Here is a 24,042-nt window from a genome sequence, read left to right as displayed (position 1 = left end):
GGGGGGTCCCCACTGGGGTGCCTGGCCAGTCTGGGTGAGGGGCTGAGGGTCGTTTTCAGGCTGGCCAAGGCCCTTGGTGATGGAAGCTTCCAGCCTCTCCTTTTTTTCTTTTATTCTGGGATTTATTTACCTTCTATAAATGAAACTTTGTAGCCTTGAATGGCGCTCAGAGCTGGCCAGAGCGTGCAGGAAGCTTGGCTTCCTCCATCGCCAGGGGCAACCCAAGCCTCCAGCTCGGTGGCTGCCGGCCGCCATCTTGGTTGGGTTAATTTGCATATAGTCGCTCTGATTGGCTGGTGGGCAGGGCTTAAGGCATAGCGAAGGTATGGTCAATTTGCATGTTTGTCTTTTATTAGTGTAGATAATGAGGAACATTAGAGAATCTCTGAGGCTTTTTATGCTAAATTTGGAAGCTCTTTCAAGGAATTTGATCTTAATGATTTCCCCCCAGTCAGCTGTAATTGCTGTTGGCATTTTTTTGTGCTATAGGTGTTGCTGTCTCACTTTATTTCATCAGTCAGAATAAAGCTAGTTTATGGTATGTTCCTCTAATAAGAGACCCACAAGTGTCTATGGTTTAAAACAGCAGGACTTAGTTACTTTTCTCTCAGGTATGGGTAGGAGGGCTTTGCTTATCACTGATACCTGGCCTTAAAGGTGCCTGGTCCCTTTTGCAATCCAAAGAAGTTAAGGTTCCTGGTGGCTGTGCCTGAGGGAAACAGTGCTGGAAAGTGGGGATGGAGGGGCAGAGAATGCAATGCCCCTGGGACCTAACTCAGATACAGAGAACCAACTGATGGTTGCTGGAGGGGAGTGGGGTGCAGAGATGGGAGGAAAAGGGGAAGGAGATTAAAAAATACAAACTTCCAGTTATAAAATAAGTCATGGGAATCTAATAGACAGCATAGGGAATACAGTCAATAATCTACACTAATAAAAGAGAAAAATGGTAATTGGCGTACGAGCTACCCTTTTCATTGGCTAATCAGGGCTATATGCAAATTAACTGCCAACTAAGATTGGCAGTTAACTGCCAACAAGATGGCGGTTAATTTGCATATGTAGGCACAATGCAGGGAGGCGAAAGGGAAAGCAGGAAGAAGCCCCCTGCCACTGACAGTGATCGGAAACCCAGGGGGGAGCTAAGAGCTGGGGGGCAGGGCAAAGGCGCCTTTGCCCTGCCCCCCAGCCATGATCGGAGAATCAGGCGCCTTTGCCGCCCTGGCCAGTGATAGCAGGAAGTAGGGGTGGAGCCAGTGATGGGAGCTGGGCATGGTCGAAGCTGGCAGTCCCAGGAGCTAGGGGTCCCTTGCCTGGGCCTAAAGCGAAGCCCACGATCGTGGGGCTGCTGCAGCTGCGGGTCCCCGCTGCCCGGGCCGGACGCCTCAGCCAGAGGCGTCCTGCAGGGGCAGGGGCGGAGCCCGCGCGATCGGCCTGGGCAAGGGGCCGATCTTGAGATTGGAGGGTGATGGGGGTCAACGCCTGAGGGCTCCCAGTATGTGAGAAGGGGCAGGCTGGGCTGAGGGACACTCCCCACCCCACCCCCCACACCCAGTGCACGAATTTCATGCACCCGGCCCCTAGTATTGTAATAATTATGTATGGTTACTAAACTTATTGGGGCGATTCCTTTGTAAGGTATATAAATGTTGAACCACTATGTTGTACACTTGAAACTCATACAATGTTGTACGTCAAGTATAACTTAAAAAACTTAAAAAAAATAATGGTGGAGACTAGAGGAAGGACAGGGGAGGATCGTGGGAGGAAGGGTGACACTGTTACTCTGACGGAGGTTTACTTATTCATGAATTGATAAGCAGTTGTCAGGTTTAAGCTCCAAAGTGGTGAGATGAGATAGGCATCTTGGAAAGATGCTTAACCTCTGGGACTCTTGATTTCTAAAAGAATGTAACTCGGAATTTCATTCATGCTGTCTACCTCCATGCATGTTTGTGAGGATAAAAGAGCTAATTTTTGTACATAGTAGATATTCATTAACTATATTTGTCCTCTTTCCATCCTTCCCCTGAATTCTTTTTAATTGTGAAATGTCCATGTTCTTCCTTTAACAACGATATTGCATGGTGTGTTCATTACATTTCATGTATTTATCTTGTTTCTGAAACTTGACTCTTTCCTTTAAGTAGAGAAAACGTCTTAGTGCTTGCCTGCCTCTTTTCATTTCTAAGTTTGGTCAGTGTCTTACACATATAGTAAGCAACTGCTTTCTGTTTGAAAATTCAGAGATTTGATTAAAATGGCACCTTAACACCATTGTGTGTCCCAACAGTTTATAAAATTATTGGAAGAATTTATTCTTCTATATGTGGTTGGAATTAGTACTTTCAAATAACATGAAGGATTGGTTTTTACTGCTTTATCAGTTTGTCAGCATCTTTCTGCATTCTGGGTAATATTTTAGATATTGATAGAAAGTTGTATCATATTACATGTGGAAGAGTCTTAATAGTTTCAGATCTTGGGGATTCACTACCTAATTTCCTTAAGTAAATAACTCCCCTTCCTAAAAAGGAACCATCTCCCATACCCAGTACATTGTATTAGTCTGGAACTGCAAGACACCTGGTTTTTCAGGTACTTGTATTGTAAAATATGCAAAAACCAAGGAAGACTCTTTTTGCTTAAAAACTTCTTTTAGTTGCTATTTTTTAAATAGTTATCATGATTTAAAATTAAATTTGTATGCAACTTTTGTTTATGAAGTTTCCCTTAAAAAATCTTCCATATGTGAATAATTTGAATATTCACTTTAATTTCTAGAGCATGGCATTAAAATGTCGGTCCAGGCAAGCTGTCAGTTATCAGATTCAGCCTTGTAACAAGCTGTGAATTCATGGGCTAGAAGTAGGAAGCCATCTCTAAGATGTGACAGTCTTAGATTTGTCACATGAAAAAGTGAATTTCTCTTTCTTTGAAAAGTAGTTTTAGGTTTTTGGAAAATTTTTCTGAGGTTGGGTTGAGGATTTTTCTGTTTCCAGAGCATTTCCGGAATTATATAGAGTCTCACGATGAGCTGGAAGAAGATAATAATGTAGAGTTTTAGTATTAATCTTTGTGGGAGGGAAGACGCCCAAAGTGAACTCGCAATATATTTTGGCATGATTGCACATTAATCTTAAATTGCCAAGGGCAACTTACGTGCAAAATGAAGAAAATAAAGAACAGCTGTTCCTGGGAAATTTTACAGCCAGTAAATGAAAGTTTTTTGCTCACTGTCTCTTTTTTAATCATAATATAATGGGTGTGAGATGAGTGTGGGTGGATACAGAGGACAGTCTGATGTGGGAGGAGGGAGCTCAGGAGTCTTGTGGTGTCTGCAAAAATGCATATGCAAAACCGAAATACTAAATCCAGGCTAGTCGGGACTGATTATTCATTTTCTCAATTAGTCATCTTATTTGCTTTAAGAACAAATAAGTTTCCAAAGCTATTAGCTGCCAGATGAATGGTTGAATAAGATTAATAGGGACAAATTATTCAACTGTCTTGCTACAGAGTCGGCATGCTAGATTTTATGTGTTTGGTTCAAATTCTGTGATGAGGTCCCTGTAAGGCTCTGAGGCACTCTTAGCATCATGATGAAGAGCGTGAGCTCAGAACTCAGCCTTGTTTGGAAGACTTATTAACTCTACAACCAAGTTAGTTACTTAACCTCCTCATCTCTTGGTTTTATCATGTGTAATAGGGGCTAAAGGTAGTATCTCCTTCCCAGGGTTGTTTTAAGAATGCTTGAGGCATTGGCACATATTAAATGGTTAGTAAATGTGAGTTGCTTATTTAGAGATAAATCTATTAAGTGAGCCCAGTCATAGTTAAGTAGTCCTATTATTGTTTCAAGAGTCTGGGAGCACTGGGAAACCTTGCTTAGTTTTTAAAAACAAGTAAGTTACATAGGGAAATAAATCATCTCAGTTTACCTTATCTAGTAACTTTGTGTGGCTCTTGTAACCAGCAGCAAAATTACCTGGTTTGGCACTCAACCTTCTGTTCCTCAGTGTCCTGCAGACACGGGAGCAGTCACATGGCCAAGGGACAGTGAAGAAAAGGGAAGAGGCTCAGCAAGGATGATCTCAAGCTGTCCAAAGAAAGAGATCCTCCAACGTTGCCTAAAATTTAGTCCCTGATGCCGCAGCTGCTCTGAGTGGAGGCAGGTGGCAGCAAGGAGACATGATCCAGCCTTTTCTAACGTCCTGGTCTCTGTAGAGAGGGGATGACAGGAACCTTGCAAAATGCAACGGCCGACTTTTGCCTTGACTTTGAGTCTCTTCATTGACTTATATAAGTAAAATTTTGTAATGATTTAAGCTACATGAATGATGAATTTGAAAATAAGACATACCTTGATTTAACTGTCCCCTCCATCCCATCTTACTTTAATTACTTACCTATTCCAGGACATGGACATGTTAAATGGGCTTTAGTCAACACTTTCTGGATGTTTCCTACAGGAAAGAGATTGGAGGAAAAAATGCTGGAGATATGGTTCCTTTTCTTAAAGGGTAGCTTCAATGTAGTTTCACGACAGTAAAGGCTTTGAGATTTTATGCTGCTTTTATAGATTTTCTGCATCATTTCATGAATATAGTCGAAGACATAAGACTCCTGGGCCATAGAGGAAGGTCAGCTTATTACTCTCACATAGTAGGTTGCATTATAGGAGAACTCTGAATTTAGGAAGCAGACTCTTCTATAAAGGTGGGCAAGCATGTCGGCTCTTTGCTCTAGTTGGAGACACCAATCTCTATTTTCCAAAATTACACATAAACCTGCTTTTTGCTCCAGAGGGAGATGCTGGAGTAGAGGGTGTCTGCCCGCTCTGGGTGCTGCTGGCAGAGGGGAGTGGGTGGGTGGTACGATATGAGCAGATGCTCTGTGAGCAATGGAGGCCACTGTGGCAAATCCCAGGTGCTGTGCTGTGTGTCTGCCTCGGTCCTGTGGGCAGTAGTAAGACACTGACAGGTTTGAGAAGTAGTGTGTTCAGATCTCTGACAGGAAGTGGAATGGATGGAAGTGGTGTGGCTGCGGGAGATGGAAGGTGGGATCACTGGTTGGGTTTTAGAAATGATGCAGATCATTGGTGAGAAGAAAGGGGACATCTGTAATACTCTCAACAATAAAGATTTTTAAAAAAGAAATAATGCAAATGAGAGATGATGGAGGTTTAAACTAAGGCATTGACAATGGAAAGAAGAGATGGCTAGGAACAGAGACTTGGAAGAAAAAACAGAATCCGCGACCTGTGGGTTGTAGCGGGTAAGTAAAAAGTGAATGTAAAAATAGACTCAGAGCTTTCCAGCTAAGGTAATTGCCAACATCTTGAGCCAAGACAGAATACACGAGGAGAGAGAGGTTTGGGAGGAATGTGCACTGGTTTTGTAAATCCCAAATTCTAGGTACCTGTGACTTTTCTTTTGGAAGTAGAACGAAGGCAGCAGGAGAGAGATGGTGGGTATCATTTTCAGGGAGGTGAGGTTTTGAATGTCAGTCATTCAGGTGGATGGTGAGGTAAGAAGGTAAGGGAGCAAAAGGAAGAATCTGAGGATCTTTGTATTCAGGGACAGAGGGGAAGAAGAAGAATGGACACATAGGACACATATGGGTTTAGTGGTTGTGAAGGCAAGAAGCTGGAGAATAGCCAGGTTGTGCTTCTTATGTGTTGTTCCCACAAGAACCCTATGAGACAGTGGCATTTATGTGAGCAACTGGAGTGCAGAGACATGATTTGACTTGTATAAGACTCAGAGCTAGAAAGCAGGAGACCGAAAAGCAAATCGAAGACTGAGTTATTCACACCAGTGCTTTCAGCCACAAGGAAAGGGAGGAGATGGAGATGCAGCAGGCTGATCTTCTGAGGATGTTGACGATGGACAAAATAAAGAGGACACACATTTTCAAAGAACAGAGGTGATTTGAAACTGTAGACAATAGGAAAGGAAAGTGGGGAGGGAAGATTTAAGTGTCTCTGAAGTGCTCCTCTAGCTTTGGGATGAAGCCATTCTAAAGTCACACCTAGCTGTCTGCTTTCCATTCCAACTTAATCAAGGACCTCTGCAGGTGCACCATCTGCCCAGGAAAGAATTGCTTGCTTTGCTGGGAATCTCTGCAACACTGTGGGAAGTCTTTTAGTTGTAGACATAATGACATGTGGAATCTGCATCTGACAGTATTTTAAATCCTAATATGCAGCATTTTCTGAGTGTTTCCTGTACTCTAGCTGCCAAATCTTATACTACTCAGTAGGTAGTTGAGCAGATATATCTTATTTATTAGGCCTTAAGTGCATATGAGGAGTCTACGATTCAGAGCAAGTTAAGGGAAACTGAACAGAGGCTGTGAGATCCTCCTTTCCCTAAGGTTCACGCTGAGAGGAAGGCTGAAGGCCACATCGAACGAGTTGTGGCTACAGCCTCTCTTAAATGCTGGGACAGCAAGACATCTGACAACTGGGGGAAGTTTGGGACCCCAAGTGTTCCAGAGAAAGAGGAAACTCCTTGTTATTCTGTAGCTTGCCTCCAGCCCCAGTCTAGGCAGCCTGCCCACAGGCTTGGGTGGTTATACAAGGAATAGCAACAAGTCTAAGGTCGTCTGATCTGAAGCAAAAATACCTTCACTTGTGTTGGTTAGAAACTGGAAACGAAGCCAGCCACACAGAGCATTGGGAACATATAGTCCATTCTGACCCTGACACAAGGGAGAAGCTAATAAACCAAACACTGCTTGTATTTGGACTTGATTTTGAGATGAGACTTAGAGTTAAGTATAGATTGTGTTTACGGAGTCCTGACATCACCAGGATTTCCAGAAATACTAGGTCGGACATGGATATTAATATTAGCCTTTTGCTTTGTCCATATTTCTCATGTAGCCTGGGATGGGCAGCAGTAACAGAAGTAGATATGGCGCAGCCGCCCTCATGTGCCACGGGGTTGGATTTATGAGCTCAGTCTCTGGTTGGTCTGGATGTGGGAAGACAGGTTGAATGAAATCATAAGCCCTTTCCTGACAGTGGGGAAACGACTCATCATCATGCAGATGTGGATTTATATGAAAAGAGTCTGAAGGCCAACCTGAAAGTGAAAGCGACACTTCGCAGGAAGGGAAAATGCAGATTGGTTCCTGGCAGATAGAAGCTCTCTGTAATGTTTTTCTCTCCGCTGCCCAAATAATTATGATCCAGGGGAGAAATTCCAAATGTTATTGGTGAGCAGTAATTTTATATTTTCCATGAGTCATTCATATTAAATGAACGTTGACTCTCTTCCCAACATGTGCTTTATTTTTATGAAAGTGGGCTGTCGACTGCATGCCTTGGTTAGGATAGGATGACTTTTATGTTTATTGTGCCTAGCTGTTTTGATATTAATTTTGAATTTTATGCTCAGTTAAAGCTTTGAATGTGTGGTATGTGGGGCTGATGCAAACGCTTTACAAACATTACCTCCTTTAATTTTCACAACAACCCCATTCCTTCATTAACCTCATTTATCAGGCAAAGAGGCGGAGACACAGGGAGACCGAGTAACTTACCAGGTCATACAGTTGGGAGGTGGTCAAGTTGGAAGTTTCCAGGCTATCAGTAACCTTAACCTGTAATAATTTATATCTTACAAACTCAAACAAATTTGTGTCTCCAGGATATATATAATCTATCTATACGGTTTAAAATGTTATCTCATTTTGGGCTTTTCATCTTTGTACAGCTATAATCTTCTAACATTCCCAGTGTTTAGAAATCATCTACCTTGCTTCGTACAGTACTGAGTGCATTGTATGTGTTGAAAACAGTGCATTCTTCTTCCAAAGTTTAGAACCCTTATTCTATAATACAACACCTTAAATGCATCATGCTGAATGGTATGTCCCTTTGATGGAATAGGGCAGTGATGGCGAACCTATGACACGCGTGTCAGAGGTGACACACGAACTCATTTTTTTGGTTGATTTTTCTTTGTTAAATGGCATTTAAATATATAAAATAAATATAAAAAATATAAATCTTTGTTTTACTATGGTTGCAAATATCAAAAAATTTCTATATGTGAGACGGCACCAGAGTTAAGTTAGGGTTTTTCAAAATGCTGACATGCCGAGCTCAAAAGGTTCGCCATCACTGGATTAGGGGAATCATTTTGGGGTCTGCATGCTTATATTTAAAAAGAATTTAATATGAACACACATTTTTGCAGAACTTTAAAATGGTATGAATTGCCCAGTATCTTGGAAGGATGTCTGCCTATGAGCCTGTTTATTTTTATGTCACTCAGCACAGTGGGTAGCCTGGGAAGTGCTTATCGGACTCAAGTAGACATTTAAACGTAGTGCCTGTTGAGGATTGGCTATACACCGTGTGAGGAACACATTGGGAAATTTTTTGTAATTCACCTGTGACCTGAAACAATATTCACGAGTCTCATCATTGCTTCCTTTTAATCACTTTCATAGCTTATCATTCTTCACCTTTGTGTTTGGTATTTTCTCACAAATTTTTCCTGATCATTTTACCTATAGTGCATTTTTTCTTTTATTTTCAAAAATCTTTCAAGATTGGTTAATATTTATAACTATCCTATCTAATAAAAGAGAAAAATGGTAATTGGCGTACGACGATACCCTTTTCATTGGCTAATCAGGGCTATATGCAAATTAACTGCAACTATGATTGGCAGTTAACTGCCAACTAAGATTGGCAGTTAACTGCCAACAAGATGGCAGTTAATTTGCATACATAGGCACAATGCAGGGAGGCGAAAGGGAAAGCAGGAAGAAGCCCCCTGCCACTGACAGTGATTGGAAACCCAGGGGGGAGCTAACAGCTGGGGGGCAGGGCAAAGGCGGCCCTGGGGCCGCCTTTGCCCTGCCCCCCAGCCATGATCGGAGAATCAGGCGCCTTTGCCGCCCTGGCCAGTGATAGCAGGAAGTAGGGGTGGAGCCAGCGATGGGAGCTGGACACGGTCGAAGCTGGCAGTCCCGGGAGCTAGGGGTCCCTTGCCTGGGCCTAAAAGCGGAGCCCACGATCGTGGGGCCACTGCAGCTGCGGGTCCCCGCTGTCCGGGCCGGACGCCTCAGCCAGAGGCGTCCTGCAGGGGCAGGGGCGGAGCCCGCGCGATCGCGGCGCCCCCTGCTGCCACTGCAGATCCCCGCTGCCCAGGCCGGACGCCTAGGCCAGAGGCGTCAGGCCTGGGCAAGGGGCCGATCCTGCGATTGGAGGGTGATGGGGGTCAACGCCTAAGGGCTCCCAGTATGTGAGAGGGGGCAGGCTGGGCTGAGGGACACCCCCCCCCCCACCCAGTGCACGAATTTCGTGCACCGGGCCCCTAGTATAAATATATAATTCTAAAACACATTACAGTGATACAATTTTATGCATATATAAATATTAATCATGTTTGTTCATTCCATAGCCTGTAGGAGAATTTGTCTTTGCAGTGCTGGTTGGATATGTAACCTGTATTTGTATTTATACATACACATGTATAAATATGCACATGTGCCCCATTAGTAATAACATATGGCAGACTTCTTTTAAAAAGTTGTTTATTGTTGAAAGTATTACATATGTCCCCCTTTTTCTCCCATTGATCCCCTCCAGCCTGCCCTGTCCCCCCCCCCGTTCCCCCCCCCCCCCCCCGCAGGCCTTCAGCACCCTATTGTCTGTGTCCATGGGTTATGCAGATATGCATACAAGGTCTTTGGTTGATTACCTCCCATTTACCCACCTCCCCTTCCTTCCCTCTGAGATTTCCTCACTCTGTTCCATGCTTTCCTGTCTCTGGATCCACTCTGTTCATTAGTTTATTTTGTTACTTAGATTCCACATATGAGTGCGGTCATGTGATACTTGTCTTTCTCTCGACTGACTTATTTCACTTGGCATGCTACTCTCCTGGTCCCTCCATGCTGTCTCAAAGGGTAAGAGATACTTCTTTTTTACTTGTGCATAGTATTCCACGGTGTAAATGTACCACAGCTTTTTAACCCACTTATCTACTGATGGGCACTTGGGCTGTTTCCAGATCTTAGCTATTGTAAATTGTGCTGCTATGTACATAGAGGTGCATACATTCTTTCTGATTGGTGCTTTGGGTTTCTTAGGATATATTCCCAGAAGTGAGATCACTGGGTCAATGGCAGATCCATATTTAATTTTTTGAGGGAACTCCCATGCGGCAGACTTTTGATGTAAATCCTGTGAATACAAGAAGGAACATTAATGACCTTTCACCCCTGTTGTCAACATGCACAAGTGCAAACACGATTTATCCCCTCCCCAAATATTGATCATTTACCTCATTCTATGACAAACACGCTTCTTATTACTAAATGAGAGCTGAATCTGTTAGTTTACAGACCCATAGAAATTGATCATTTATTTCTGTAAAATCACACACCTGCAAAACTTTAAAAAATAATTGTGTGCCTGTTACCATAGCAAGTGTTTATGTTCCACTTTGAGCCTTACCCCTTCATATTGTTATATCTGTATTTTATAGTTACAAATAACCTTTTCTGTCTCTCTTAATTTTCTTTCCTTATTTCTTTGCTAATCAGTCATCACCTTATTATTCATTTATTCAGTTCATTCACTAATTGATTCAGTCCATTTGTTAAGTCTACATTACGTGCTGAGGACTGTGCAAGGCATTAAGAATACTGAGCTGTCAGGTACAGAATCTATTTCTGAAGCTTAAAGGAAAGGAAAGACTTCGTGGCTCAGTTGGTTCCAAGTTGCTTTCTCTTTTCACTTTATATTTCTTTTTAATTTTACCCCATTTTTCACTTTATTCCACCTCAGTGCCTGAAATACAGTCAGCACTCAATAATTCCTAAGAAGTTAACAGGAAATTAAGTGTTATATAATTTTTAGCCTGTTATCTTCTCATTTATTTCCGGTTTTCATTTTGTGTTCTCCATTTGTCTCTGTGTGTGTGTGTTTTAATGACCTGTCTTCTCGCTTCTGCTTCTTGGAATTGCCACTTTGTTTCCTTCTTACCACATCTACTTGCCAGACTTTGCCCCCACCTCTGTTATTGAACCGAATTTGTCAACCCTGTTAACTTTTCTTTTTGCCTCTAATTCGTTTATTGTTTCAGATCATCTTATTGTTTCAGATTATCTTACTTGCTTTTGTGCTTCTCCAGACCACCCACAAGGGCCTCTGGGGACCCCTGGCAGGTCTGTAGCTCCACACAGGTGTTTTCTGGTGCTGAATAGACTCGTCCTGCTCCAGTCATTTGGGTTCTGAGAGGGAGGCAGTTGGGCAGAGATGGAGATGAAACCTGACTCATTCCCATTTCTAACCCCCTCCTCCAGGAAGATCTGGGCGGTGTCCTGTGACAGCGCTGTGTGAGATTGGAGGAGGCAGGTGGTGGGAAGTCAGACACAGTTGATTTCACCTTACTCACTTTGCCCAGGGACAGCTGTCATCACCCGCCCATCTCTGTAATGGAGAGCGCTTCCCTTTTCTTTCCTGCTGATCAGAACTGATCTTAGGTATCAGAAGAAAAAAAAATATTTGGGCCTGTAAACATGTTGAGCAGATGACAATTTTTGTGAAAAGTTAGAAAGTGTTGTAGTAATGATAGCAAATCAGTGGGCCTTGATATTCTGAAAAAGTTTTAATAATTTGGATCTCTTAACTTTAACTTTTCATTTCCTAACTATAATGTCTGTTTTGGCCCAAGTCCAATCTATTATCAGTAGTTCTAAATTAATTTCAAGTCAAATCAGCCTAGCTATAGTCTATTCTGCACTCAACTATTTTATGCAAGGCCCCATGAAAGCTACTAAAAACAACAGTAACAAAAAACAAGGTTGACCTCGTATCTTTTCAGGTAAAATATCTGTGTATTCAGGGAGAGAACGTAGAAGAACACAGGCCTTCAGTTTGTAATCTGAAAATTCTGAAGTTGGATGTATTTCAGAATTTAGATTTTCTTTTAAATTTAAAAAGGTAATAAGGGACATATACTGTACAGTCTATCACCTCCAGATAGGTTTGGTGTGGAATAACTTTAAAATAAATGTTTTTATTGATTTTAGAGAGAGGAAGGGAGAGGGGGAGAGAGATAGAAACCTCAATGATAAGAGAGAACCACCAGTTGACTGCCTCCTGCACATCCCCTACTGGGGATCCAGCCCACAACTCAGGCATGGGCCTTAAGTGGTAACCAAACCGTGATCTCATGGTTCATAGGTTGAGGCTTACCACTGATCCATACCGGCTGGACAGAAATTACTTTTAACATGGTGAAATAAAAATATTCACACTGAGTGGGGAAAATAAAAACTCAACCTGATGTCAGGTCAGGCATTGAAATTTTTTGATTTTGTGAATTGTGCATAAGAGATTGTTGGTTAGTTTTAAAACGTAATTAAGTGTTAAAAGGATTAATTATGAACCACTCTCAGAATAAGGGAATATCACTATGGTGTCAGAAAGATGGTATTTTATCTGGTTTTGAAGGTCTGGATAGAACTTTATTTTTGCTCACTGTTGAATCCTTGGCAGCTAGACTCGCACCTGCCACATATTTTATAAATAATATTTGACAGATGAGTAATTTATGAGGAGAAGGGAGGAGACTTCCACTTGAATGTGGATGTGGAGAAGGGAATGCATTTGGTTATTGTGGGCCAGTCAGTGGTCTCTGCTCTGATTAAAGCGAATACTCCGCACAGTACATGTGGGTAGGTGAGGTGGGGGCCATAATCGGTGTTTATGCCTTACATACTTGTTCATCTGAGGAGTTTAGACTGTATTGATGGCTTACTCTTAAATGGGGATGGAAGAGAACTTAGATAATCAGAGGTTTGGAAAATAAAAAGTTAAAAAAAACAGAGATGATGTTCCGAATGGATTATGGGTGTACGTGTTTCCTGTAAGGGTGCCTTAAAAAAATGTGTGTGTATCACATTTAAAACTGTCAAGAAACAGAGATTACTCTGAGTTTGAAGAAAATGCCGACACTGACCTGTTGAATTTGGAAAGTGACAGGGTGGAAATCAAAGAAAATTTCAAAATCCTAATACTTGGTGATTACAAATAGTGATCCCTTTGGCTGAAAGAGGGAAATTTGAGAGAAGCTGGAGAAAATAAGCTAAACCCACTGACATGACTTGGCATATTGAGTGGTTTGTATTCTTTAAAGTCTTTATTAATATCTTTTGTGTGATGTGTTTGTAGATATAAAGCATGCTCCAGTTTCCGTAGTCCATAGCATCTAAGAACAATGCAGCAGAAAATCTTACATAACTTGCGTGTATGTGTTTTACATGCTACTTCCTAGCTGCTTTTGTACAAAGTTTATTTAAATTTCATTAAAAAATAAAAGCTGTGCTGAGTAGCATTAATTACCCCTTGCACCTTTTTATTACGCATTAGCAATTAACTCTACTTCTCGCAGGATGATGAATTTGAACTCGATCAGTTATCTGATAGTAATTGCCAGTACAGAGTGATTGTTATTGCTGAAGTAACATTTTTATTTAATTTCTCCATGTATTTCAGGCACGTTTATTTGACTGTGGAATATGGCTTGCTCTTTTTGCTTCTGGCAATGAGGTCAGACTGTTTTAGGTCTCTCAAATAAGAGTAGTATTGGGTGGGGGGGAGGTGGGAGTCCTCTGGTATTTTAAACTGCCATGGCCTTCTGGACTCCAGGAGGAGGAAGGAATGAAGCTCAGCAGGCTCACACTCTGAGTTGACAAATTTCTTTCCTTCTTTTTTCCAATTCCTTGCAGAACTGACCTGAATTTTCCTCCTCCCTTGTAGTCGGTGAGCATTCCCCATGAGGAAGGTGCGTCTCTGATACTTAGGTTCTTTAGCGTTCTGAATAGACTTGTCTAGACAGAAGGGGTGGCCTTTGCTCTCCGGTTCTTGGCTCTGTTGAGTAATTGAGAGAACACGTGTGGGCATCACCTCTTTTCCCTCGCATCACAACACGGGGTGTAGGCTACTGTCTGTGATCTCAGAGGCAGCATCCAGGCTGGGAGCTTTCGCTTCTTGCCCAAGCTCTCAGCTTAGGAGTGACTGAGCTGTGATTTGAATCCAGTTCTTTAGACTCTGTCTAGTATTTATTTTTCATCACCCCGGGCAGGGAGACAAAAAGCAAGTATGGCCCTCGCTGGTTTGGCTCAGTGGATAGAGTGTCGGCCTGCGGACTGAAGGGTCCTGGGTTCGATTCCAGTCAAGGGCACATGCCCGGGTTGCAGGCTCGATCCCCAGTAGGGACGTGCAGGAGGCAGCCAATCAATGATGTTCTCTCATAATTGATGTTTATATCTCTCTCTTCCTCTCTGAAATCAATAAAATATATTTAGGAACTCATACAACTTAACAGAAGAAAAATAAACAATCCCATCAAAAAATGAGCAACGGACCTAAATAGATACTTTTTGAAAAAACAGAAGGCCAAGAGACATATGAAAACATGCTCAAAGTCACTAATCATCTGAGAAATGCAAATCAAAATGACAATAATGTACCATCTCACACCTGTCAGAATGGCTATCATCAAGAAATCAATAAATGATAAGTGCTGGCAAGGTTGCAGAGAAAAAGGAACCCTCGTGCTCTGCTGGTTGGAATGCAGATTGGTGCAGCCACTGTGGAGAACTGTATGGGGTTTCCTCAAAAAACTAAAAATGGAACTTCCATTTGACCCAGTGATCCCACTCCTAGGAATATGTCCCGAGAAATCAGAAACACCAATCAGAAAGGATATATGCACCCCTATGTTCATAGCAGCACAATTTACAATAGCTAAGATTTGGAAACAGCTTAAGTGCCCATCAGTAGATGAGTGGATTAAAAAACTGGTACATCTACACAGTGGAATACTATGCTGCTGTACTAGTAAGAAGGAAGGAACTCCTACCATTCACAACAGCATGGATGGACCTGGAGAGCATTATGCTAAGTGAAGTAAGTCAATTAGAGAAAGATAAATATCACATAATCTCACTCATTTGTGGAATGAACAACATAAACTGATGAACAAAAACAGATCCAGAGACAGAGAAGCCTCGATCAGACCGTCAAACCTCAGAGGGAAGGTGGGGGAGGGTGGGGGAAGGGGGACAGATCAACCAAAGGACTTGTATGCATGCATATAAGCCTAACCAATGGACACAGAAAATGGGGGGGTGGTGAGGGCATGAACGGGGGTGGTGGTGGGCAATGGGGGGATAAGGACACATATGTAATACCTTAATAAAGAAAAAAAAAAAGAAAAAAAGTATACTCCCATGGGCAAATTTCATGGCCTGTTTGGTGTTTTTTTCTTTGTTTTGAAAACTTTGGAGATTAGAGGCATCATCTCCTCGTCAGCCCGTCAGCCCGTTGTGTTTAACATGCATAGTGTAGAAAGTAAACACATAGGCAGAAATCTACAACTCTTTGGAGAAATAAATAAGTCACATGTTCTGGAAGTCATTATTTTCTGATGAAAGTTTTTAAGCATAAAAAGCATAGAGAAAGTGGTGCAATGAACTCCCATTTTTGTTGTCACTCAGACTCGGAGATTACCAGGATTTTGCTGCAATTGCTTTATCTATCCCTTTCCCCTTCTTAAAGTGAATCTAACACAGGTCACTCCTTTCAGTATCTAACTTAAAGAATATAAACTATTTTTGACATAACCTTAATGCCACTCACAGTTTCCTGATTGCCTCCAAAAGTCCTTTTAAAATTGGTTTATTCAACTCAGTATCAAAACAAGGTCATGTGTTCAACATACTCAATGTTTGACAGTAACTTTTCTTGCTTTTCTTTCATGCCTGCTGTACTCAGGGATACTTTGCTTGTAGGTCTCTACAGAGAGAAAATGCAGCGATTTGGTTTATTTTGATGTAGAGTTTGAGTGATGCTTATTTAAAATTTCAGAGTTTCTCATCGGACGGTGCATTTAACAGCTTTGAACAACAAAAACAGCTCTGCCGCAGTTTTGAATGCATATCTATGGTCTTCAAGAATCATCCAGTGATTTCTTGCTGAGTATTAAATGACACTTTATTATTTTTATTTTTTTACTAGTGGCCCAGTGCACGAAATTTGTGCAGGGGCGGGGGTGTCCCTCAACCCGGCCTGCACCCTCTCCAATCTGAGAACCCTCGGGGGATGTCTGACTGCCAGTTTAGGCCTGACCCCACAGGCAGTCAGACATCCCTCTTGCAATCCGGGACTGCTGGCTCCTAACTGCTCACCTGCCTGCCTGCCTGATCACCCCTAACCACTCTCCACTCTGCCTGCCAACCTGCTCGCCCCCAACTGCCCCCCCCACCGACCTTCTCACCCCCAACTGCCTCCCCTGCCAGCCTGCTTGCCCCCTGCTGCCCCACCCCTGACGTGCTCAGCCCCAACTTCCCCCCCACCAGCCTGCTCGCCCCCAGCTGCGGCCCTCCCCCCCCCCCACCCCCCCGGCATGCTTGCCCAAAACTACTCCTCCTGCTGGCCTGATCCCGCCCAACTGCCCCCGCCCCCCGCCGGCCTGATTGCCCTCAACTGCGCCCCCCCCCCGTCACTGGCCTGCTCACCCCCAACTGTCCCCCCCTTGTCGGCCTGCTCATCCCCAACTTCTCCCACCGCTGGCCTGATCACCCCCAACTGCCCTCCCTTCCTGGCCTGATCGCCCTTAACCGCCTCTGCCTCAGCCCTGCCACTATGGCTTTGTCTGGGCGGTGGCCACGAGCCGGCTGGGATGGCCAAGGAAGCCAAGCCTCCGCCTCCCACCCCCTCTCCATGGCTGTAGCTGGTGCCGCCATCTTTGTCGTGTCAATTTGCATATTCCCTCCTTATTGGCTGAAGGCGCTGCCATCTTTATTGCCAAGTGATGGTTAATTTGCATATTACTCTTTTTATTAGATAGGATATATTTAAAAGTTTTTATGTTGTTTTATTGATTTTAGAGAGAGAGGAAGGAAGAGGGAAAGATAGAAACATCAATGAGAGAGAAACATCAATTGGCTGCCTCCTGCTCGCTCCCTACTGGGGTTCGAGCCTAAAACTCTGGGTCTGGGCCCGACCTGCATGGAGCCAGCCATCTTGTGCACAGGACGACTCTCAACCAAATGAGCCACAGTGGCCGAGGCAGCACCATATTACTTATAAAAGGCTGAAGTTCTAAAGAAGAAAATGTCAAGAATAAGTACACATAATAAACATTAAAGTTGTGTATTTTACACTATATTGGTATACATGAATACTGCTTAACTAATTTCATTGACATGAATTCATTACATTTTGTCCACATGGAACATTGTTTATGACATGATTTTCCAACCGGAACTCATGAATACCAAGCTGCTAAACAAGTTAGTAAACACTTGCTTTTGTCAAACGTTATTTTTATTCTCAACAGGAATGCTGTTAATGTGAGTTAGCAAAGATTTCTGAAAGCAACTGTTTGTTGACAGATTTTAAAACATGACAGTCTCCTATTTTGCTAATGTTTTATCTCTTCCAATAGGTATAAATGACCAAGGATTGTACAGAGTTGTGGGGGTGAGTTCAAAGGTCCAGAGACTTCTCAGTATGTTAATGGGTATGCCTCTTTTCTAATCATTTTCCATGCATGACTTGTTTATGTTCATTGATGTCACGAATTAATGTTTCATAGTCACGTCCAGCATACTTGCGAATCCATTCTCTTCTGCTGCCTAGCTTAGTTTTCTCCCAGTTGTCTCTGAGAGGTAGATTAGTGTTTGCACCAGCACAGATTACCCACTTCCCCTTGACTTACTAAAAATGCAAGAAAAGAAAAGCACTAAGTTTCCACATCACACAGGAAAGTAGCAGCCAGGCCTCTGTGTGGCTTCCAGATTGGCTGTCGAGAGTCCTGACAGTCCATGTGATTGGACAAGACCACGAGGAGGTGCTGATTTTTATGGAGCTTCCCAAACTGACATCTGACAGCAAGAGTCTGGTTCTCAGGGCTCCGTTGGTATTCACAGGGACTTGTTTGTAGTTTGCACCAGGCTCTCCTCCAGAACCATGCACGCCCCATCTGTGCTGATAACACAGTGTTCTTTGGCATCACAGACCAAAGGAAGCCAGAAAGTGAATGCACTTCATCACCCCAGACATTATTGGGATGACAAAGCGCTTTTCCATTGCCCACGGCTGCCAGTGCAGTGCCACCTGTAAGATGCCCGCTTCTCCTCCCACCCCAGAGCAGACTGCCTCTGGAGGAGTGATACTAGCTCATCAAGCTTGAGGGCCTGCGTGTCATTAGGACCTTGCTAAATATTAATTAATGTGATATCTCACCTTAATTAATCAACATTCACAGTGCCCTCAGGCGTACCATCGATGCATTTAAAACCTGTCTGCATCTTAAAGCACTGTAGCAAAGACTCATTTTTAGGAAGCAGAAACCAGGATAAATAAAACCATCAATTGAGATGTCACAGATAGGATTGCTTGTTTGGCTGTATTGGAATTAAGGATTTAATAAGCAACAACCTTTTATTTTTTTTAAGCTATTAACCACAGGTAGAAGTTTCCCATCATCAGTTGGAGACCTCATTAGAATACATCCACTCCCATGAGCTGCTTTATTTTCTGCCTCTCTGGTTTAACTTGGGTTGCCGTTTTGGCAGTCAGATTTTCCCTTTTGCCATTAGCGGTCTCCAAATTAAATAGGCTCAGGTTGCCAGTGGTTCAGTAGCAGCTGGAAGAGTTTAATGGGAATATAGCATCTGCTTTTAGTTCATTTTAAAATTAGAAACACTTTTCTCATTTCCAAGATGGTGTTATGATGATTAGAACTGGAAGGCTGTTGCTCTCAGAAGGGGGGGTTTTGGCTGACAGGCACACACTGTGGCAGTCAGTTGGTCTTAAGGATCCTGCCACTATTTTTATTATCTCCTGTTCATATTCAGGGTCAGTTCCAACAGGGTGCCTCTGTGGCCACCCCGAAGTGTTAAATTGCCCCCAAATTTGTACATTTGTTTTTAGTCTCACAAAATCCCATGTGATTTGTATCCTTGAACTCCAAGGGTAGTTTCTTTCCTCTGCTCCTGGGAAATGTCTCATTGACAGTCCTTAACTTGCAAGGTGTTTTAAAAATAATCGAAGCCCTCAAAATCTCATGACCTGGGAAACTGTTTTTGCTTTCCGTGAGACTCAGAACAGAGAAGTCCAGGACCCAAGTGTGACAGCCTCCTTTATGTTGCTGGCAAAGGGAAGACTGTGTTTTCAGTGGTATTCTGCAAACAGAGGAAGTTAGAACATTGATGTGAGGGAAAGATGCTGGCTTGTTCGTTTTGTATTAAGTATTAATTCATTTAAAGGGGCTGTAAAATAAATTATTTAATCTATAAATAATTCCTGGTATAAGTTTAAGATTGTCAATCACAAATTTTGGATTTTTATTAGCATTAATATTATTACTTTCTTATTACTTTCTCACCAACTCAAACTTTAGCTCTTAACAAAATAGATTTACCCACTTTCCTAATAAATTTACAGTTTCTTTAAGATATGTCTTTACTTTCATTCTGATTCAGCAAGTGTTCAAATTCAAATAATTTATACTTCTTCCAAAAAAAAAAGGATTTTAGAGTTTCTGAATAGCCGTGTATAGAACTATTTCATAGACATTCTTTCTCTCCAACTTCCCCATCTCTATACATTATTTTAAGATTATATATCTTAGTGAAAAAAAAATTGGCTGAGTCTGCCAGATGTTTACCTTTGCACTTTTAAACCAATCAATGTTTCCTCCCTCTCTAGATAATTAATTCTGATAAGTTTGCTCATTTGTAGTACTGTGCACTTAGTTTTTAATATTACTATTCCTCCAGGTAATGTTTATTTCAAATTTGAATTTTTCAAAGCACCTTTTGTTTGTAATGCATTTTTCTTTGTACAAATGAAAAATGATATAATTTTTAAGTATCTGAGAAAAAGTTCCAAGTCATCTTATACTTTTTAAGAAGAACTTTGATTTACTTAGTTTTCTAGTTCTTGGAAAGGAATTCTCACTTTGGTATTATTTTTCTATTATTGCCATTTTTATGTACATTTTTTTGTACTGTTTAAAATACTTTGAGTATTCCTTAATACTCACATGTAAAAGTTTGGATGATTTCGAAAGAAAGGATGCCTGCTCAAATCTTGCAAGTTTTCTTCACTTGTTCCCATTTTCCAAATGTTTCCACCCTTCATATTTAAGATTAAAAGAGAAAAAAATCTTTCTATTATTCTTTCTTCTCCTCCTCCTCTCCTCCTGCCCTCCTCCCTCCCCTCCCCCCTTCTCTCCACCCATTCTCTCCTGTCTGACTGCCAATGTGAAATACTAATGGCAGTTGACAATGGAAAGTCAGGAGTACCCTTCCAGGCCTGGGCACAGAGGGTAGTGGTCCGCTGGATTCCCAGCGGCCCCCTAGTTTTCCCTGGACAAAAATTCTTAAGTTCCCAAGAGAAGATGTTCAGGTGAACAGTTTGCCTTCCTTCCCTTCACAGATGATTTTCCTTCCCTTCCCTTTGGCTCCAACAGAGGGCGCACTTGGTCTCAAAAAAAGTTTTGGGTTTTTTGTTGGTTTGATTTTTAGAGAGAGCAGTTGGGAAAGGCAGGGAGAAGTATCAGATGAGGTGTCTTTGGGTGAGTCATTTTTTTTAGTAAGTGGGGTGAGAATATAACAGATTAATTACAATAGTTATGGGTAGTTTAGAACTGAGAAGAGTTAGAATTTCACATGTTCTGCCTTTTCCCCCACTTGGAATGAAAATACCAGAGCAGGGGGAAACTTGTGAGAAAAGGTGATAGTAGCTTGTGTGTGCTGGTGAATGTGGTGGTTATTTCTACATAAATATAATTTGCAAAAAAAGATTGAATGCTTTTAAATTTAGACAGAGAACCATAGAAAACAAGTAAAACTAATTTAGAAGTGTTTTACTTAAAAAATTAGCTTCTTTACATTGTAGAACAACTTTTCCACATAGATTGGTGAAAAAGTAAACTAATAGCTGAAAAAAAATTCATTTTCAGAATTCACTCAACCACTATGCTTCTTAAGTACTTTCAAATGAGACCCCAGTGAGTGCCAACACTTACATTTAGGTTGGGCTGGAAATTTCCTGTTTCAAAAAAATGACCACTGGTTAGTTATAAAATTATGAAACATAATCCAAATAAAAAGCCAACTGTTTGGATCTGTGCTTGTTAATTTAAATTTTTAAGTAATCCACCAGGTGGTTTCCTTGGTCAGAAAGGAAGCAAAATGTTTACCTTATTTACAATAGGACATATATTCTCATGTAACAGTGCAATGCATTTTAAGTTTGAATCCCAAATAAGTTATTAACACATTTATCTAGTCCCAGGGCATCCACTGATTGTAAAAAAACTGCTATGATGATTGAGTTATTTGAAAACAGTAACATTTAAGAGAGGATCAGTACCATAGACACAATGTAGTAATTAGCTCCTGAGGTAGCAGCTACGTTTTATTCCATGAATTCAAAGGATGGCTTTTTTTTTTTCGCGTTGAAAAAAATAAGATTCTCAAAATTTAGAATGATAATTTGGTAGAAAGCTGAAAATAAAAGATTTCATTTAGAAGCCTTTCCTTCAGAAGGGTTTAAAAATGGTGATTTTCTGGGAGCAAGTTGATTGAATATGTTATCTGACTTGTATGTTAAAATGAGATTTAAATAATTGATGTAATGAGAGAGAGAATATTCAGTTACTGAAGTAATTGGTTGGCAAAGCCTTTAGAACAGAATTATTTAGCCCCAGTTATAAAGGATTGCACCTTTAATCAGGGTGCCTAATTTGATTTCTCGAATGTACCTGTGGCTTGTCTTTGACAAGCTCAGTAACAAATGAGTCCTGAATGGTAGGAACTGATCAAAATGTAATCAGTGTCAGTTGCCATTGTTGTAGTTTATTGCATGCCGCTGTCAGTTGCTGTAATCAAGAACTGCTGAAGCGCTTTAAAAAGTCTCCAGACTTTTGAGTAATTGACTTCATATGTAGGCTGTTATGGCTGTGAAATAACCATCACTTCCTGTTTTACTTGATTTTCAAAAAGTTCGAGAATAACATTGAGTTGTCATCCATCCTTCTTCATACCCAAGCCTAAAACTGTTTAAGAGGCATGGATGACATCATGTGGTGGTCTCATTTTGACAGCTTTGTCTTTTTAGTGCTTTTAAAGAGGAAATACTGACATGATGTTACCCCCTCCCCCCATCCCCCGTATAGACAAGTGCAATGTAAGGGAGGAAAAGAAAGGACGAGTTTTTTATTTGTTTTTGTCTTAGTTGAAACTCCTCATTCTGGAGTGAGGGAGAAAGAAAGTCCCCTCCACGAATCTCCTCTTTTCTCCTTTGCGTGAGGGGAGTGCAGAAAGGCAGACATGCTTATAGTGATTGTTTGAGATCATTCATTATAACCCATCTGCTCCTTCCTCCCTCGGAGGCCGGTACCTCCACTGACTGCTGATACTTGCAGAGATTCAGTGATGGTAATTACCTAGTCACTTAATAACTTGTGGAAATCCATACACATCCCTGATTTGCTCTGATGCTCTCTGAGAGCTTTTGCCTGACCCCTTTCTGCAGGTGAGGGCCTCAAGTTCAGATGGGCTTGGAACTGATGTGTGTGCAGTGGGGTTTCCACAGAGATTGCGCCCGGGTTTGTGATCCCAGTGCTGCACTCTGCCCTGTGGCCATGCCACACGAGCCATGGTAGCCCAGCCTTTACCAGGATCAGAGATGCCACCCAGCTCAGAGGGCTGGCCTTCCCCACCATCCAGGACTGACTTTCTCCTTTTCAGAATCCACTGCCTCCCTTCCCCCCTCCCTCCTTTCCTCTCTCCCTCCCTCCCTCCTTTTCTCTTTTTCTCCCTCTTTCCCTTCTCCTCCTCTTCTTTCTTTCTTTTTTTTAAAGCCTCATGTCTTCTTTGAGTTTATTAGCTATTTGAAAGGCCATTTGGTAGAACACATCATTAACACATTTGTAGGACAAAGAAAACTAGTTTAATTTTAGAATGAATGTCAGAAATGTCACACAGGGGGTTCCAATAAATATTTCCTGGATGAGTGTATCAGTTCTAATATTAATGTGAAAGAGTACCCATAAATGACAGTTTAAGTCTGTGTGTCATCATATTTCTATTTTGACTGACCATGTATTAATTTTCAGAAATATGATATGATGAGTACAAATCTTAGACATGTAGGACCAAACTCATCCTTTCATCCCACTGACTTCGCTATTCTAATAGTCATCTTGCCATTAACAACACTGCCTGTTTCCTGTCCTAACGCAGTGTGACAGCTATAGTGCCACCTGAGCAACCAAAAGTATACAGACACTGCAAATGCCCAATTCTCTAAGCCATGGCTACCGAGTCCCAGCTTGAATAATGTTAATAATATTGATCATAATAATAACAATAGTTATCCATGCTTTGCAGTGGTCACTGTTGAAATGCCATACTATGTCCAGTTCTTTCCTACTCTCAGCCCAATCCCGATCCTCTTATTTTGATCTCCACGACAGATTTTCTGAAGTGTTAGAAATGTCTAATGCTAGGTCATGGCTTACAGTATTATAAGAAATGGTATATAATGTTTTTATAGGAAACCACAGAATTAATTATTTGTGGTTTGGCCACTTATAAATGAGAGCTTTGTGAGCCAGTCAAGAGGGCCTTTGAATGTTCAAAGTTTTAATTATTTTTTCTTTTTTTGCTTGCTCACTAGATGTAAAAACCTGCAATGAGTTGGACCTGGAGAATTCCAGCGATTGGGAAGTGAAGACAATAACGAGTGCCCTGAAGCAGTATTTGAGGTAAGCTCCTCCGAGTACCAGGAGGGAAGCAGGGGGGATATGGACATCCAACCCAGCAGATGCCGACTCTGCACAGACATCTTAATAGTCAAGTTAAACCTTATTAAAAGGAGAACATGTATGAGGTAGCCAGTAATGTCCCAGAAAGTGAGTTAAGTAGGGGAACATCAGGTAGGTAAATTGCAACAGAAGAGAATTGGAGGGAGCAGACTGAGGT

General features: G+C 41.8%; 1 protein-coding gene across 3 annotated transcripts in view; it reads left to right on the top strand.

The window, feature by feature from the left end:
• ARHGAP10 (Rho GTPase activating protein 10) overlaps window positions 1-24,042 on the top strand; it is a 262,224-nt gene that overhangs the window by 143,873 nt on the left and 94,309 nt on the right. For all 3 annotated transcript variants that reach the window (XM_059697888.1, XM_059697887.1, XM_059697886.1), the window contains 2 exons: window positions 17,490-17,564; window positions 23,738-23,825. In XM_059697888.1, the coding sequence (XP_059553871.1) occupies window positions 17,490-17,564; window positions 23,738-23,825 (163 nt within the window). The remainder of the gene's footprint in view (window positions 1-17,489; window positions 17,565-23,737; window positions 23,826-24,042) is intronic.

The sequence above is a fragment of the Myotis daubentonii genome, chromosome 5 (genome assembly GCF_963259705.1).
Source record: "Myotis daubentonii chromosome 5, mMyoDau2.1, whole genome shotgun sequence".
In the NCBI taxonomy this organism is placed as follows: domain Eukaryota; kingdom Metazoa; phylum Chordata; class Mammalia; order Chiroptera; family Vespertilionidae; genus Myotis; species Myotis daubentonii.
This window is presented reverse-complemented; position numbering and strand designations above follow the sequence as displayed.